The sequence below is a fragment of the Panthera uncia genome (genome assembly GCF_023721935.1).
Source record: "Panthera uncia isolate 11264 chromosome C1 unlocalized genomic scaffold, Puncia_PCG_1.0 HiC_scaffold_3, whole genome shotgun sequence".
NCBI lineage: Eukaryota > Metazoa > Chordata > Mammalia > Carnivora > Felidae > Panthera > Panthera uncia.
The window spans coordinates 57,933,359-57,952,468 of NW_026057584.1; the positions used below are offsets into that span (position 1 = coordinate 57,933,359).

General features: G+C 46.0%; 1 protein-coding gene across 1 annotated transcript; it reads left to right on the forward strand.

Moving 5' to 3' along the window:
* Positions 1 to 6,860: 6,860 nt before the first annotated feature.
* Positions 6,861 to 18,907, forward strand: CHRNA1 (cholinergic receptor nicotinic alpha 1 subunit). The gene is made up of 8 exons (XM_049616024.1): positions 6,861 to 7,326; positions 7,429 to 7,473; positions 8,538 to 8,647; positions 10,729 to 10,924; positions 11,420 to 11,657; positions 14,718 to 14,941; positions 16,337 to 16,576; positions 16,871 to 18,907. The coding sequence occupies exons 1-8, from the start codon at positions 7,117 to 7,119 to the stop codon at positions 17,000 to 17,002; spliced, it is 1,395 nt and encodes a 464-aa protein (XP_049471981.1). The 5' UTR covers positions 6,861 to 7,116; the 3' UTR covers positions 17,003 to 18,907.
* Positions 18,908 to 19,110: the final 203 nt, after the last annotated feature.

Here is a 19,110-nt window from a genome sequence, read left to right on the forward strand (position 1 = left end):
TTCCACAAAAACACCAATTCAAAAAGATATATGCACCCCTGTGTTAATCACAGCATTATTTACAATGGCCAAATTATGGAAGCAGCCCAAGTGTCCATCAATTGATGAATGGATAAAGAATATGTGGTATATTTAAACAATGGAATATTAGTCAGTAAAAAAAAGACTGAGATCTTGCCATTTGCAACAAAATGGATGGATCTAGAGGGCATAATACTAAGTGAAATAAGCTAGCCAAAGAAAGACAAATACCATATCAGTTCACTTATATGTGGAATTAAACAAGCAAAACAAAGCATCTGGCTGGCTCAGTCAGAAAAGCATGTGACTCTTGATCTTGGGGTCATGGGTTTGAGCCCCATGTTGGTGTTGGATTACTTAAATAAATAAATAAGCTTAGGGGCTCCTCGGTAGCTCAGTCAGTTGAGCGTCCAACTTGATCTTAGCTCAGGTCTTGATCTTGGGGTCATGAGTTCAAGCCCCAAGCTGGGCTCACACTAGACCTGGAGCCTACCTAAAAAAAACAAAACAAAAAAACCCAGAAACACATGGCTCCTTCTAGAGACAAGAATTCAGTAGAAGGATGTATTTTCTGGCTAGGCAGTCACAATGCTATACTCCGGAAAGGAGAGAACCAAGTTTTTAGTGGATAGAGAGCTGACCTCCCACAAATTAAACAGAAAAAATATATATATAAATAATGTGAATTTGCAGCTATCTCCTGTACCTTCCAAGCCTTTTCCCTAATTATTCGTTTTGACTCACCAGAATGGGTGGATGTGTCAGGATACTGTCCTTGGACTTGAGACGAGGGACCTTCCTCACCTGATTCTATCTGGGAAAAAGGAAAGGAGCAGGCAGGGTCTCCTTTTAAATAACTGCTTCCTTCCCTGTTTTGGTAAAAATACTTTTCAGACTGAGCAGTCACTAACTGCTGGCTTCTAGGGTTGTTGTTGTTTTTTAACAAGGAAATTGAAAAGCTGAACCACTCTGCTCTTTGCTTGCCTGAGTGAGAGTCCGCTCCAGGGGGGGGCAATAAAACCAGTTTTATGGAAGAAGCCATCTTTGTTAAAAACCAAACCAACCAAACATGGAAGTCGCCACCAGCAGATTCAGCACCAACCACACTCTTCTCAAAGTCATTCAGCACAAGAGCCCCATGCACTCTCAGCCCAGAACGAGCCACAGCAACTCAAACTGTCCTACGTGTAGAATGTGGACTTCTGTGACTCAGGATGATCAGTGTTTTACACTAACAGCTGACTATCTACTCAGACCTAGTGACCCTGATCAAATCAATCCACATAGATGGGGGTCTGGTTTACACAAAAAGGAGGGGATTGCTCACCATTCAAAAGAATTCATTCCCTACCATAAATTATTTTAACTGAACCTGACTCATGGTGCATTTAAATATACAGTGCGGTTCACAGTCAACTTGTCAAGGGTATAGCAATTATGTAAAGTGAGGCACCCTGTAATACTGTTAGGCCCTTAGCAACTCCCTGGGCTCCCAGGGCTCTGGGCAGCCCAGCTGTCACTTGCCACAAACAGGTGGTATGAAACAATAGCTCCACTGAGCCGACTCACTTTCCAAGCCCTCTAACGGCCAAGCTTCCAGCCAGACAGTCCCCACGAGCAGCACCCATCCACACCAGCACCCACAGCCCATGTTGCCCTGGCCGCTCCTCCTGCTCCTTGGGCTCTGCTCAGGTAAGTGCCAGGGTCGAGGGGCTCTCCTGTGACGCTGAAGCATTGGAAGCCCCCAGACCAGTACGTTGCTTGTCTGAGGGGAATACGGGGTGGTAGGGCTTTGTCAGCCTGAGGCAGTATACTCTGTCAGTTTCTCACTCCTGTTGGCTTGATTCGGTTTGTGGATAAAGATTTCTAATTTGTGTTATCCAATTAAAATAGGAGCTGTGGGCTCAAAGCCTGCAAAGTAGATGTGCGGGTCTCTGCCTCCATCAGTGCCTGGCATCGGACTTGCCCTTATGATCAGATTCAGCAGCCTTACCACCCTCCCGGAGCAGCTTTCATATCTGAACAACTGTAAGCACTTAGGGTGGCATCTTATAATTACAGACAATTTGGTTAACAAGTCCTTTTACTGCTCTGGGAGAATTCTGATAATGAAGAGATTGATTGACAGCTCCATGTGCTGGAAAGAGAATCCTATTAATAATTGTAACTAAACTCTTTCCGTGAGAGATTACATATTTGGTCTTTCTTTCTTTCTTTTTTTTTTTTTTTAACTTCCAAAGTTAAAAACCAAAAGGCCCTATGAATGCGTTTCTGCCTACTTTTTTACCATATGTAAGTTTGGGTTTGAAATGAAACTATAAAACCTTGCACAGCCCTTGACCTGCATTCACCTCTGGAATGTGTCACAACACAGCAGCTGAAACCTTAGCCTTGATCCCAAACTTCCGGTAGGGGGAAGCAGGAGATGCTTGCTGATTGCTTCACATAAAAGTTTACTGGTGATATCATCCCAGTGGAGAAACAAGACGGCTGACATTCTGTGATTTCTCTTTTCCAATATTGCTCCGACAAACGCAGGCCTTCTGGGCAACAATGGTGAAAAGCTTTATTATTCATGTTTTTCAACAGCAGAATTCAGGGAAATTGCCTGAGCTCTGATAAATTCCAGTCTGCGGGACTTGGACTTGATCCAACCCAAACTGGCCTGGTGGTGATAGCGTTGGTGATAGCGTTGGTGACGGTGGTGCAGTGGGTGTGCCACATGTGCCACATGCGTGTGTGTGTGTGTGTGTGTGTGTAAGCATGTATGTGCCTGCAAACGCTACACTCAATGAAAATTCTTAAGTGATATGCTTACATGTGAAAATCCTCAGGTGATCTCTTAGGATACCAAAGACCCCTGAAAATGCGTGTTTACCCATCTAAAACAGCATGTGATATATATTTAGATCAAACCTAGAATTTCCTGGTATCAATTCACATAGGACTTCAGAGAAATTCAGAGCTAGATGAGGCAAGGCCCACAACTTAAATTTGTTATTGTAGGGAAACTGAGGCTGAAAGACATGAACTGACCTGCCTGAGGTCACCTAATTTATAAAGGTTGGAATGAGATCAGTCGGAGACTGTTTATTGTGGGCCTCATTAGAAAACACAGCCTGCAAGCGTCAAAGGTAGCAGGAGATACGGCACCACGTTGAGACAAGAATTACCTAAAGTGACTAGTAACATTTCAGAACTCCTTTTGCCCAGTCCATCGTACTGTTCCTCCATAAAAACTGCAAATTGAGGGGCGCCTGGGTGGCTTAGTCGGTTGTCTGACTTCAGCTGAGGTCATCATGATCTCACAGTTCCCGGGTTTGAATCCTGCATCCGGCTCTGTGCGGACAGCCTTGAGCCTGTTTCAGATTCTGTCTCCCTCTCTCTCTGCCCCTCCTCTGCTCATGCTCTGTCTCTCTCTCTCATTCTCTCTCAAAAATAAATAAGCATTAAAAATTTTTTTTAAAAAATGCAAATCGACCCAGTAGAGTACAAAAAGAACACTTGGAAATTGTGGCTGGGTTCCCCTAGTTAGAATCAGTTCTTTGTGGCCAAAATTCTCATTCACATCAGGGACATAATGATCTCTGTTCTACCTACATAGCACCTTTCATCACAACCTTTTCCTCTCTTCTGTCTCCAGAATCCCAAGTACTTCACTGCCACTTTTCTTACGCCGTATTACTTTGCAACTTGTTCCTAGCTCTTTGGGTAAATGACAAATGTCAATCTTCATGAGGGTAGGAAGACAAGATTCGTATAATTCATCTCTGAATATCTCAAAGCTCTTAAAACAATGCTTTGCATATAGTAAGTGCTCAACAAATAATGAATGAATTAATGTTACTACCATCTGGATACAGATTACCCCTATGATTTTGCTGAAAAGAAAGACTTTGACATTATTTCTGTGTGTGTTTATTAATTTATACCCTGTCTTTTTAAGAAAGTATCTGCTGTGATTCATTGATTCCATGAAGAGCTGGTCCAATTAATCACACGGACCACATTGGAGCTGGGAACAGAATCACAGAATTCTGACTTCAAGTCCTGTATGTTTTCTATTACTCCACCCTGCTTTGGGCAGGAAAAAAAGAAACAAACAATGAACCCAATCTAAGAAATGGAGACCTCCTTAGAAATTCCTTAGGAATGCATTACGGAAAGAACAAGGTTCCTTGTTATTAGTGAGACTGAGAGAGGAGGAAGCGAATGTCACTGGAATGCTGACCGGGCCTGTCTCCCAGTCCTTGCCTTCTCCCCAGTGGACCATAGAGTTGGCCTGCATAGTTTTCCTGCTACATAATGTAGACCATCTGCTCTATCTGTTGCTTTCTAGTATGGTCTTCCTGTCAAAGGGGAATAAACAGTCACTTAAAGATAAGCAGCCCAGCCAGTGCCAAAGCAATAGCTTCACACTCTGTAGCCAAGGCACTCAGTGACCCATGACAGTGCCCTGCCCATGAGCCAGGAGGGGCCCAGGAGAGACAGGTGTGGAAGACAGGGCATTGCTGTGTCCCAGGTGCTCAATGGGGTGACAGCAAAAACTGGGTCTTTGGACAACACGCTCCCTTGAAGCGTCCTTGAATGCAAGTGGTTTGGGTGAGGCGTGGTGTTTAAGTGCTGCATGGACGCTTTGGGATTCAGAAAATTGGGGAAACTAGAAATGAGGTAGGCTAGGTCAGGGGTTCCATACATAGAATCCAGGGAGGTCATAATGAAGACATTTAACAAGCTACGCGGAAAGCTTCAAAAATCCAAATGGAAAAGATACATTCACCCTAAGGGAGGTGACAAAGAGCACAGACCCTGGGGTCAGATTGCCTGCATTTATAATCCCACTTCCAACTACCTGGGAACCATGAACACATGCTTCGACTGTCCGAATGTCCATTTTCTCACTTGTAAACTAGGGGTAAAGACTTATCTCATAGGATTATTATAAGGATTCAATAAGGTAATACAAATACAGGGCCTTCAATGAAGCTCTCCTAACAAAATACACATTTTTGTGGGGATGAATGTGTTTCGACTCATTGTGTGACATTGGTTATTCCAAGCTGGTCCAAAGTTCTGGGTGAGAAATAGTGGTGGAGAGCATGGTCGCTGGGCTTGAGTCCTGGCTCCACCGTTTATGAAATCTGGACAACTCACTCAACCTGCCTATGGTTCAATTTCCTCCTCTGTAAAGTGAAGACAAGAACCGTGCCTACCCCACCCAGTTACGAGAAAAGAAAGAGTCAATACGTATAAAGCGTGTCTGCCACATAACAGATTGGATACGCTAGTTATTTTTATTAATAAAAATAGAAAGGTAATTGGTTAACTTAACAGTTATTTGGTTGACAAACTCTTTCAAACCTAGGATTCAAGGAGAAAAACAATAAAGAAAAATAATAACCTGTCTTAGAGTCAAGAGGTTAACGTTACTGGGGACAAGGGAAAGCATCTCACTCATGCGATTTTTGAAGTTGTCACGGCCCAGGGAAAAGGTATGGTGGCTTCAGGAATAACCTGCGGAAAGGGGAGATCTGCTTACATGAATTAGGGCAAATGGATCATGTGTCTGCTTCCTCTCCTGACCCTGAACAGGCAATCCCCAATCCACGTAAGGCTGGAGTTACAAAGATCCTTCATAAGGCACTTGATGGAATTTGGAACGCTTTTTCTCACGGTTAGAACGGTGGGTGCATTCGTGCACTTTCTAAGACAGCCCGCGGCACACTCGTGACCTCACGAGTCAGTGCAGGAGCACAGCGCAGAATGACAGGGCTCCTCCCAAGCCCCGCCCCAGCCTCTCAGATCTCACGTGAGAATGACCATCTGCCTGCCTCGTCGCAGGCTGGTGAGAACTGCATAACATTGGATATAGAAAAGCTGTGGGGTCCAAGAGTAGTAGATACTATTTTTCATCCACCTGAGGGAAAATGCAGTAAAGATTCCTAAGAAGTCACTCGTGCTCCAGACAGGAGGAGCTCCAAACCCAGGTCAGAAAAGCACGTGGTGTTTACTTAATGTTAAGTTAACAGGGACACGGACCCACCAGCAGTAATTTTTTTAATTACAAGAAAAAACACACTACGTAGAATTTGCCACAGGAAATACACATCACATAAAACTACCATTTGGAGTGCGTGATTTAGTGACATTTAGTACATTCACGGTGTTGTGCAACCATCACCGCTATCTAGTTCCAGAACGTTTTCGTCACCCCAAAAGGAAACCCTGTACCCATCGGCAGTTACTCTCGCTTCCCCTGTCTCCTCAGCCCCTGCTAACCACTGATCTGCTAGCTCTATGGATTTACCTCTTCTGGATATTTCATATCAATGGAATCATACACTATGTGCCCCTTTGTGTCCAATTTCTTTCACTTAGCACGTTTTCAGGGCCTAACCATGTTGTACCGTGAGTCAACTCTTCATTCATTTTTATGGGTGAATAATATTCCACCGCATGTATATGGCGCAATTTGTTCATCCGCTTATCTGCTGATGGGCATTCAGGTTGTTTCCATCTTTTGGCTATTATGTATAATGCTGCCGTGAACACTGGTGCACGAGTTTTTGTGTGGCCAGTTCTTTGAGGGGATACACCTAAGAGTGGCATCACTAGGTCACAGGGTCACTCTGCACGCACCTCGTGTGAAGAACCGCCAAACACTCTCCCACGGTGGCTGCACCGTGCCCCAATCTCACCAACACTCGCCGTCTTCAGTTCTGTGAATGGCGGCCATCCCAGCGGGTATGAACCGGCATCAATTTTCGGCTGTTCAGCGCATCATGAGATCTGACGCCAGCCAACCTGAGATTTCATCGCCCCATGAGTAGACTCTGAAATACGAAGACGGGCTTTTGTGTGGACTTGTCTTCTTGTGTGTGCGCAACGACAAGCCTGATTCAGCCAGAGGCTGTATTAAGGAATGTCATCTGTTCAGAGCACAAGTGTCCGGATAATCTGGCACACCCCGCCAGGCAAGGGACCGCACCGGCAGCTGCGATTGGAAAAGAACTTAGGGCAATAGAAGCTGCACTGGGAGCCCTTCAACAAGGGGGCCTGTGTGCCTTCCATTAGCTGGTCACGCCTCAGTTACTTATGCGAGTGTTTGTAGAGGGCGGGGAGCAGAATCTGACAGTGTGTGTGTCATTTGCTGTCTCAGCTGGCCTCGTCCTAGGCTCCGAACATGAGACCCGCCTGGTGGCAAAGCTGTTTGAAGATTACAACAGTGTGGTTCGGCCCGTGGAAGACCACCGCCAGGTTGTGGAGGTCACCGTGGGTCTGCAGCTGATACAGCTCATCAACGTGGTGAGACAGCCGCACTCTGGGCTCCCCACCCCTCTCACCCTGCGGCACCCTCCCCCCTCCTCCCGTCCTTACTCCTAAAGATGGGGTCTTCTCTTTTTTCAGGATGAAGTAAATCAGATTGTGACAACGAATGTGCGACTGAAACAGGTATTCAGCTAGATAACTGCATTGATGCTGCCGGTATTCACCCCGGAATTTAACCTGAGCCCAAAGGGAATCAATCTGGGTAACACGGTTTACATACCAACATCGTGGAAGTATAAATATTTTGGTGTAGTGAGATTGCGGGTCATATTTGTTGGTATGTGTGTGTTTGTTTTTTACTTCGTGTTTTGTGCTTGTATATTAGTTTGCTAGGCCACCTGTCATAAACAAAGCCACAAACTAGGTGGCTCAAACAAGAGACATTTATTCTCTTGCAGCTCTTGAGGCCAAACGTCCAAAGTCAAGGTATCGGCAGAACTGGTTCCGTCTGAGGGCTGTGAGGGACGAACTGCTCCAGGCCTGTCTCTTTTTGCGTGTAGTTGGCCAACGTCATGTTCACATGGCATTCTTCTTGAAAATGTTTGCCTTCCCATGTCCCCTTCTTTAAGGACACCAGTTGTGTTCCATTAGAGCCTCTCTTAAGCACCTAATTCTAACCTAATTAGGCCCTATCTCCAAATGAAGTTATATTATGAGGTACTGGAAACTGGGGTTTCAACATGCAAATTCCGGGGGAGACGCAGTTCAGGTCATAACACTGTGTCATCTGAATTTGCTACGTTGGGCATTTATTTCTTTTATAAGGTAGGAAAGAAATATACCACTTTTATAAAATGATGTTGCCTGCTTGGGAGAAATGTTTACCAGAAGGTCATGCTCCTTTCCTGGGGTGGGCAGGATGGCATGGGAGACGGGCTACCCTGAAGTACCTTTGTTTTCTCATCTGTAAAATGGGGTCAATAATTGCTCTTCCCTCATAGGACTATTGTGAAGACCACGAGATGAATATGGGTAAAATGCTTGTAATAGTGTCTACATGTAGTCAGTACCATAGAGGCGTTTGGTGTTATCGTTTGCTAGCGTGCAAGCTGAATTCTGAATCAAACCTCTTTTACTGGAGCACAACTCCCGTCCACATCTGAACTATCATACCCATCAGAACTCTTAGGTTTTTGAAAAATGTGTTTAGCTCTTTTTATTAGCAAAATGTCGTCTCCATGTTTTAGCAATGGGTAGACTACAACCTAAAATGGAATCCAGAGGACTATGGTGGCGTGAAAAAAATTCACATTCCTTCGGAAAAGATCTGGCGCCCAGACCTCGTTCTCTATAACAAGTAAGCAAAACAGACGGGCTGGGGAGGGCGACATTCCTGGGGCAGGTGGAGCCCAAGCCCTATAGGAAGGGCTGCTACTCTCAGTATGCTTCTCACCACCGTTCACATTAAATAACCCTTAAAAACCAAGAGCCAAGTTGACATGCTAGGGGTGCCATATGGTGTCTCATGTTATGAATAGAAACAATTATCAGAGCCAAATTGAATCAGGGCTGTGGGGTGGGGGACATTTAATCCCTGAGAGCTCCTGAAGGGTGTAGGGCAACCATCCAAGGAACCCAAATTCATATAATTGAGTTCCTTGGAATTAAACGTCCTTCCTACCAATAGGTCTGAACCTCCCGGGGTTGTTATCCATCACGTCGTCACGGCTTCCCAGGGTGTCGCGTGCTGCTGATGGCCTGGGATGCCTGCGTAGCCCATCCACCGGGCTCCGTGACAGACTGCATGTTGTGAAATTATAATGTGATTCAAGACACTCCGGTTTAATGACAGGTTCATTATCATACGCCCTTCATTTGTCAGGGAACGTTCGTTTCAAAGAGCATCCTTCCCAGGCAGGAGCATTCGCCATCGGCCGAGAGGATGTGCGGCCTGACATTCTACAGCATGTGTCTGTGTGAGCAGGCTGTGCCTTCTCGCAGATTGACCAGGGAGGGCGGCAGGGGCTTGTGAATGGAAATGACACCCTCATTTAAGGCTGGCCCTCCTCCTTTGATTTTCTACTACATATTTCCCAGTGGCACCTGAGATTCAAGCTTGAGCCAAATTATCCAATCATTTGTGTAACCTTTTCGGACAAATACGCTGATGGAGTGTCTTGTGTTAGTTTTCTCGTTCAGCAAGAATTTAAGAGAAGAGCCATTAAAATCCGCTCCTCCTTTTGACAAACTCACTCGGGAACATCCTGGTCGGGGGAGAACCCTGTTTTACTTATCTCTATCTATAGAGATGGACCCAGATGACCCTGTGGCCCTCTGCTCTTTGGGTCTCTTTTGGGAAGGTCCAAAACTGCATAGTTTTCTGGATAGAGCTCTACCTCCATCCCAAGGAAAAATCAGTGGGAAGAAAATCCCTTGGTTAATGAAGTGAGACTCCAATATATGCCATATGTCCCCGAAAGCCCACCAAGGCAGACCCCCCCCCCCACTTGTTCAACATCTATTCTACATGCCTTTGGCCAAGGCCCCAGGACACAGGCCATTTGGGGTCACGTGGACTGCCCACTGAATGAGGCCTGCAGAAGTGGCTTGTTATTTTTTAATATCTACCATGTTGGATTTTTGTAGTGAGAAATTAGTGCCAACTTTCGGAAATTTAAAAATATCACATTAAACTCTGGAGTTTTAATCCCTCTAGAAAAATCCAACATTCAAAAATATGGAAACTTTGTATTAAAAAATCTGGATTTCCCGCTTCCGAGGAAAAATCCAACTATCTGGCAGTTTGGGGCCTTCACTCACACAAGGAAGCCACAGCAAAGCGGAGGGTCACCTTCTTTAGAGGAGAGAGGGCTCTCCCCTGCCCTTACCGCCTTCCTCACCTGCCTGGCCATGGAGGCATCTGGGTTTGTAGCCCCACCCTATCGAGTTCTAAATAGTTCTGAAAGAGGTAACAGAGCCTTTCTTAACCTGCTTGCCACAGTAACGAGCCACTGGACCTGTTTTTATTTTAAATTCCTGTTTTTTTCCCCCAGTTAACTTTCAAAATATATTGGGGGAGGAATAGGTGGAAATTAACATTACAAATACTACTGAGGACTGGGAAGGAAAAAAAAAAATCTGGTATACAGTGTTACCTGTTATTTCCTTAAAATTAGATTCCTAGGTTCTTCCCCAGATATTCTGATTTAGTGCTTCAGATGATGCTCGGAACCCTGTATTTTAAACAAGCACCCCAGCGTTTCTATTATCAGACAAACCTGGGAAACACTGCTATGGATAAAAAGTGACACTGTCCCAGTGAAAGCGTCTATAATTAGCACCTGAATAATTAACAGCTGTCTCCTGCTAACATCCCCGAGCAGAACTGAAGGCTCATCCGTCACTTGGAGTCATGTTCCTCTTTGATCCCAATTGCAGTGCAGATGGTGACTTTGCCATTGTCAAGTTCACCAAAGTGCTCCTGGACTACACTGGCCACATCACGTGGACGCCTCCAGCCATCTTCAAAAGCTACTGTGAGATCATCGTCACCCACTTTCCCTTTGATGAACAGAACTGCAGCATGAAGCTGGGTACCTGGACCTACGATGGCTCTGTGGTGGCCATCAACCCGGTAGGTGCTGCCCTCGTGTGATGCGGCTGGTCTCAGGAAACGCGTAATTCAGGTGTCCAACTCTGCGCCTCCAGAGTCACAGGCTCTCAGCGCCCGTTTGAACTTTGGGATCGTCCACTTCAGTGGTTCTCGATATGGGGACGGTTCTTGATGTGTGCCCATGAGTACCACCTGGAAGCTTATGTAAATTCCTATGCCCAGGCTCCGTCCTAGGAATTTTGGCTTAATCGGTCTGGGGTGGGACTAAGGCACCAATATGTTTTGAAGTTCCCGGGTGACTTGAATGTGTAGTCAACATGGAGAATCCCAATAGTCCCAGCCCCCTTATTTTACAGGAAAGGACTCTATGGCCCCAAACCGGAAGTGGCCCTCGTGGGTCCTGTCCCGGGTACACGACAGCACCGCCTCCTGTTGCTTTACTACAGCTGATTTTGAAACCCACCCCTCCTCAGGGTGATGTGGCTGGGTTTTCAATGTTTCATTTCATCTTCTCAGGAAAGCGACCAACCAGACCTCAGCGACTTCATGGAAAGCGGAGAATGGGTGATCAAGGAGTCCCGAGGCTGGAAGCACTGGGTGTTCTACGCCTGCTGCCCCTCCACCCCCTACCTGGACATCACCTACCACTTCGTCATGCAGCGCCTGCCCCTCTACTTCATCGTCAACGTCATCATTCCCTGCCTGCTCTTCTCCTTCCTAACCGGCCTGGTGTTCTACCTGCCCACGGACTCAGGTGGGTGCAGGGGCCATGGCTGCTGATGCAGGCAGATCTTGTGCCGCTATTTTGGGGAAAACCAGAAATAATTATGGGCTAACAAACAAGGATGAGCAGACAGGCCCACATCATCATCGCTGGGAGGATGCATTTACTGAGCGGCCATGTTAAGTGGTGAGTCACTGTTGGGGGAGCTCACAGCTAGAGCAGACTACGGAGCAGGCAGAGAGTTGACCGTGACCCTGGAGGTGCACAGACACAGCTCAGTGTAGTTAAAGCGAATAACCATCAATGCTTACTTGCTGAATACCTACTGTGTGCCCAGAGACATGCTGGGTAAGGCTTGGGTCACCCCTCATGCCACTTCCCCTATGAAGCCACTTGCTATATCCTGACCAAGCCAGGTCTTGCCTCTTTTAAAAAAAAAAAAAAAATTATGTTTATTTTTATTTTTGAGAGAGAGACAGAGTATGAGCGGGCAGGGGCAGAGAGAGAGGGAGACAGAATTGGAAGCAGGCTCCAGGCTCCAAGCTGTCAGCACAGAGCCCAACGCGGGGCTTGAACTCATGAACCGCGAGATTGTGACCTAAGCCGAAGTTGGACGCTCAACCAACCGAGCCACCCAGGCGCTCCCAGGTCTTGCCTCTTTTGCTCACTGCTTGCCATTTGAAAATCGCTTTTGCATGTCTGCTTTCCAGGTGGCACAATCTTTACACACAAGACCATACTTCCCAAGTGGCAATTCTTTCTCACATATCAGCCTGGGCAACTTCCTTACTTCCTACTGAGTGATCACATCTGTGACATAATTTCAACAAACACCAACAATCCCCAGAAAAGGGAAAGAGGGCACACAAGTGCCTGTGACAAGTCACTGCTCATAAACAATCTAGGGCCGACAAGTGGGGACAAAGAAAGGATACAGACAGTCCTCAAACTTGTGACAGGGAACAATTATATCAAAATGATAAACACAAATAAACACACACACACACACACACACACACAAAGTCTAAGTCTAACTTTATAACAAGGGGAAAAAAAGATTATGAATTCACTCATTTGACACGTATTTGTTGAACAATTGTTATGTGGCACGGATACAGTAGAGAATAAGGCAGAACTTGCCCCACAGAATGCCCGTTGTTCTTATGACTGTACTTATTTTTAAACAAATGATCACAAACACAATTTGTTTTTGACTTTCTGACAAATTAAGCTTCTTAAAGTGAAGAGACTACTAGTTAGGGCAATATGGAAACTACTCAGAATCTCTATAAATGTGCGATGGTTTATGCTTGAAAAGCATGCAGAACAGTGAAAATGCTTGATAAATGTTAGCTATTATCATTATTACTCAAGGAATCTGATGTAACTTGATCAATGTTTCACATTTACATCTTCTTTTTCACAAAAAACTACCTATCTTTATTTTAGTTTATTTATTTTAAGAGAGAGAAAGAGTGAGCATGAGCAGGGGAGGGGCAGAGAGAGGGAAAGAGAGGATTCCCAGAAAGCTCAGTGCTATCAGCTCACAAACTGTGAGATTATGACCGGAGCCGAAACCAAGAGTCAAATGTTCAACCCACGGAGCCACCCAGGTGCCCCCTCTTTTTCACTTTTAAAGACTTTCCTACCCACTCGGTAGACTTCTTCTCACTAGGTGGAATTGATCATTTCTTGTTTGCATCCACTCCATATCCTGTATACACTCCTAGCATCTGGAAGCATCCAGTACGGGATAAAGCTCCATACTGGAGAACGGGACAACACAAGGGTCTCCCGAGACAAACAGCGAGACCAGCCCAAGGGAAGTCCCTTCCAAAGGCTGCCTCCGAGGCCGTCAGTCCCCACAAAAATATTCCAGGGCCATTCAGTCCCCCACCCTCCTGGCTTGCCATACCGAGACTCGAACGGGGAGTCATCCACCCTGAAATGATAGGATCTAGTGAGAAGAGGTCGGGGCTGGGGAACCCCTGGTCCCTTGATATGAAAGACAAAACAAGAAGAAAACCAAACTGTCCTCTAAATGAATGTGCAAAGTTCACTGGTTTTGTCCTTTTCTCGGTTTTGGTCTTGCAGCCCCCTCCCATACCGAGAAAAGTACGCATGCACTCCTGGGTTGCCCATCCACCTGCTGGGTCACGAGTAGGTCAGACCGTGGTTCAGCTTTGTGAGGTTGATGATAGTCTGTTGCAGACAGAAAAACTGCCACCTGGAGTCTAGCTTGTCACTCAGCTTGGTGTACCTGGCTCCCTGAGTTCCACCAAGCAGTGGAATGCTGGGACAGGAGACAAAGCAGCCTTCGGCTGCTTGGTGGCCTCTAGTCGAAGTGTCTGTCACTTGCCATGGTCAGTAGAGCTAAGGTGCTAAGGTCCCAGAGGACGAAATCCTGCCCCCCAAATGTCCCCAGCTGTATGCGGGTCACATGGTTCTCACCCCCTGGGTTTTGTGGCATATTAGTCTGCTACAGCTGCCCTAATAAAGTGCCACAGACCGGGTGGCTGAAACAACAGGAATTTTGTCCACACAGTCCTGGAGGTCACGGTGTCGGCAGGTCTGGTTTCCTCTAGGCTTCTCTCCTTGGCTTGTGGATGGCCGTCTCCTCCCTGTGGCTTCCCCTGGTCTTTCCCCTCTGTGTGTGTCCGTGCCCTAATCTCCTTCTTTTTTTTTTTTTGTTTTAATTTATTTTGAGAGCGATAGCACAAGTGGGGGACGGGCAGAGAGAGAAAGAGAGGGAGAGAGAGGGGATCCCAAGCAGGCTCCACACCGTCAGCGCAGAGCCAGATGCGGGGCTGGAACTCACGCACCACGAGATCGTGACCTGAGCAGGAGTCAGACGCTTCACCGGCGGAGCCACCCAGGCACTCCCCAATCTCCCTTTCTTCTCAGGACACCAGTCATTGGAGGAGCACCCTCCCTGATGAACTCATGTTGACTTAATTGCCTCTTTACAGGCCTCATCGACAAATACTGTCACTGAGGCCATGAGGCTTATGACTTCCATGCAGAAAACCAAAGAGAACAATTCAGCCCATAACCAGTGAACGGGTTGTATTTCTTTTTCATTCCGTGCAGGAGAGAAGATGACTCTGAGCATCTCTGTCCTGCTGTCCTTGACCGTGTTCCTCCTGGTCATCGTGGAGCTAATCCCTTCCACCTCCAGTGCCGTGCCCTTGATTGGGAAATACATGCTGTTCACCATGGTGTTTGTCATCGCGTCCATCATCATCACGGTCATTGTCATCAACACACACCACCGCTCCCCCAGCACCCACGTCATGCCCAACTGGGTACGCAAGGTGAGCGAGCGAGGGCCCTGCCACCCCCCCCCCCCCCCCCCCCGCCCCACGTGGGGCAGCACTGCCCTCACGAAGGTCTCTCCCTCCACTTGGCTTGTGGAATTCTGGCTAATGCATGTGGGCCCTTAGGAACTGTCCTTTCCGGGGATTTTTAGAGGATTTCCGGAAGAAAGTTTCTTTTAGCCTCTTGCTAGGGATAAGTAATTCCTATAGCCTTCCCAGACACAGAAGAAAAACAGAATTAACAAAGCCCACTCCAAATTCACGTTTAAAGAGTCTCTTTGATTAGAGAAGGTGAATATATCACTTTTTATTCAGAATCTGTGAAATTCCTGAGGTCTCTGTATGTCTCCCAATCTGTGAACAGACTGCTTATTTTTTTGCTGGTAAAATCATCTGCTGAGAATAGAATAAGGGCTAGAGATAGAGAGGATGCTTGACGAGAAATTGTCAAAAAGTGAGTTTTCGTGAGGAACTTGGTCTCAGATATTTGCATTATTGAAATTTAAAAAGTGTTAGCATTTCAAATATGTCAGTTTTTAGGTAAAACTTCACAGAGACACCGACGTCAGGGTGTTTTCTGCAGAATGCAAAAGATTTGTCATGAATTAACAGAGAAACTACTGCTTGCAATGTATTCTTTTGGGAGGACAATCAGTCCCTGTATCTATAAAGACTTACGTGACTGGGGCACCTGGGTGGCTCGGTCGGTTAGGCGTCCGACTTCGGCTCAGGTCACGATCTTGCAGTCCGTGAGTTCGAGCCCCGCATCAGGCTCTGGGCTGATGGCTCAGAGCCTGGAGCCTGCTTCCGATTCTGTGTCTCCCTCTCTCTCTGCCCCTCCCCTGTTCATGCTCTGTCTCTCTCTCAGTCTCAAAAATAAATAAACGTTAAAAAAAAAATTAAAAATAAAGACTTACGTGACTCCTGGCAACGCCCATGTTGCATTTCTTCAGGAATAAGAAATGGGGAGAAAAAAACACTGTGGCTGTTTTGGAGGCTGGACCCTCATATATTTTTTTAGCCAGAAGGGCTTTTCCTTTAATCATATTATCCAACTAACACAAGGCTTTGAAGGAAGCCGGTTCCTTGAAGGCTGGAAGCTTAAACTTCATTGGTTTCTCGAGCCCAACAGCTGCGCACGGGCTCCCTCCCGTGGTAAACTGTTCACATGACAAAATCAGCTCTATTAACCATAGTAATTTGACAGGCCACGGGGTAAGTCTGGAGGAAATTTTGAGAAAATCTAGTATCGTCCTTGTGTTTTAAGGACAAAGACCCTAAGGTCCAGCGAAGCTGACTGATTTGCCTAAAGTCACATGGCTAATTCAAAGTCAGAGTTTGATACTTGCATTACTGGCGTTAATTCATGCATGGATTTCTTTTTCGTGTTAGGTTTTTATCGACACTATCCCAAATATCATGTTCTTCTCCACAATGAAAAGACCATCCAGAGAAAAACAAGACAAAAAGATTTTTACAGAAGACATTGATATTTCTGACATTTCTGGGAAGCCGGGGCCTCCACCCATGGGCTTCCACTCTCCCCTGATCAAACACCCGGAGGTAAAAAGTGCCATTGAAGGAGTCAGATACATCGCAGAGACCATGAAGTCAGACCAGGAGTCCAATAACGTAAGCTTCATGACTTGAAACCCACACCTCCGGGTTTAAATGATCCAATACGTGAACACAGATGGATGGGTTTGTCCTGAGGAGTAGGCTGGCATTCAAGAGGCAGCATTGGTGACCACCTCTAAGCCACCTTAGTGAGCCAACACATTGTGAATAATCTATTCGAATAATAAAGACCACAATGCCAGCCAAGGGATGTAACGGGCTTTGAGTGGGTCATAATTGATGCATAGCATGAACATGGTGAGTCCAAAAACCATCGTAAGGAAATTCTAACACTTTTCTCTCTCCCAGGCGGCTGAGGAATGGAAGTATGTTGCAATGGTGATGGACCACATTCTCCTTGGAGTCTTCATGCTTGTCTGTATCATTGGAACCCTGGCTGTGTTTGCAGGTCGGCTCATTGAATTAAATCAGCAAGGATGAGCAGAGCTGAGGCCACCTCTGCTCCCAGCACCAGGCAGAGCAGGGAAAGGCAGGGAAGACAGGAAGACTTGTCTATTTTGATACAGCTCACTTATCAAACATCTCATTTTCTGTATTTATGATTAATGATAATGATTCGTATTTACATAAGGTTATGGCCTCAAGTATTTTCACATCATTTCTCCCTTTAATCCTGCTCTGGCTGCCTGGAGAGTGAAACCATTTTTAGTAAATGAAATGGGGTCACTAACGAGACATATTCACATCCAAAGGCGTCTGGAAGAGTTTTGCCCAGAATAACTGAGGTTTTCTGTTGGTTTGTTTTTATTTTTTTTTTTTTAAGCAAAGAATGTATCCCTTGTTTAAAGTCAGTTTTGTACCTACAAGTAAAACCCACCTGCCAGTCCCCAAAAGACAAAGCGTTTGATTTGGAGAGAAAGGAAGCCGTAGAAAGGCAACATGTAAGTTCTGGAAATGGCCACCAAAATGCAAAGCGCATCAAAAAAACCCATGCTTTAAAGCAGATTTCTAGAACTGGGAGGTGAGGGAAGGGCTTCCCACTCTGACACAGCACCTGAGTAGTCAGGGCTTGAGGAACACAGCCTGCTGGTTTCCTAAGCTGTACTGAGTGTGAGGGCCGGCACTGTGCGAATGGCGCCCCATATGTGGTTTTGTTTTATCTTCATAACTTTATGACGTCCCTATTTTACAAATGAGAAAGCTGAACTCGAGAAGCTCAAGTTCACTGCCCACACTAGCAAGCAGAAGAACTGAGATGTGAACCAAGACCCAGTCTGAGTTCAGCAGCTCGGGGCTGGGTGGGATCTCCTGCTCCCTTGCTCCCCTGGACACGCCCCACGTGATCTAGGCCATCCTGTAACTCCCATCAGGGTTTTGAGAGCTTCAGTCTTAGTGCCAACGCCCTTCCTGCCTTCCCAATTAGGTCTTCTGCCCTCTTCCCCAGTCCTCGTCCAGTCAGGTGTGGGGGGCTTAGTTCTAGCAATGAAATCAGAAATGTATGCACATATCCTCACCGTTTCTGAAATTCCAGGCAAGTGAACAGGACAGAAACTTATTTCCCTTCGGAGCCACTTTCCAGCCACAATGTAGTTCACCTCAGAAGGAGAAAGCGTGCAGCCTGGGCTCGTTTTGGCCTTCGGAGCACTGGAACACGCCTGACCCATATGAGTACTGGGGAGAGTGGTAAACTGCACTGCTGGGCAGCCTCTCTGAACCCAGCTGGTTTCAACCTACTTCCCGAAGTAATTCGTCAGCACAGACCCGTGGCACGGCAGAGTGCCCTCACTTTAGAGAAAACCCAAGGGAAAACAGTCTGGTGGTTCCTCAAAAAGCTAAACACGGGATTACCATAGGATCTAGTAATTCTGCTGCCAGGTATATACCCCAAAAGAACTGAAAGCAGGGACTTAAACAGAGAGCTTACACGCCAGTGTTCACAGCAGCAATAATCACGACAGCCAAAAGATGGCAACAACCCAAAGCGTCCATCAGTGGAACAGCAGTGTGTACATATGATATTACTGAGCCTTAAAGAGGAAAGCAGTTCTGATGTGTGTTACAGTATGTGTCAACCCCAAAAACATGTTTGATGAAATAAGCCAGACGCAAAAGGACAAATCTTGTGATCCCAGTTAAACGAAGTACTTAGAATAGGCAAATTCATAGAGACAGAAAGTAGTATAGAGATTGCCGAGGTTTGGAGGGAGGGGTGAGTTATTGCTCAATGGGTAGAATTTCGGATCGGGATGATGGGAAAGTTCTAGAAATGGACAGTGGTGATGGTTGCACAACACTGTGAATGTACTCAATGCCACTACGCTTAAAAATGGCTATGATGGTACATTCTGTGCATATTTTACCACAATTAAAAATAAAGAATGAAAACAATGGTAAAAATGTAAGTTTCGTGTTATATATACATTTTACCACAATTACAAGGACAAAAAAGAATCTGCTGCTTGCCTAATCTCCCAGGACTGATTATTGACTCAGGGAAGGGACTTAAAAGTCATTTCCATTCTCATTTTAAGGATAAGGAAACTAAGGCTTAGAGAAATGACCTCCCTCTGGTCACAGGGCAATTTAGC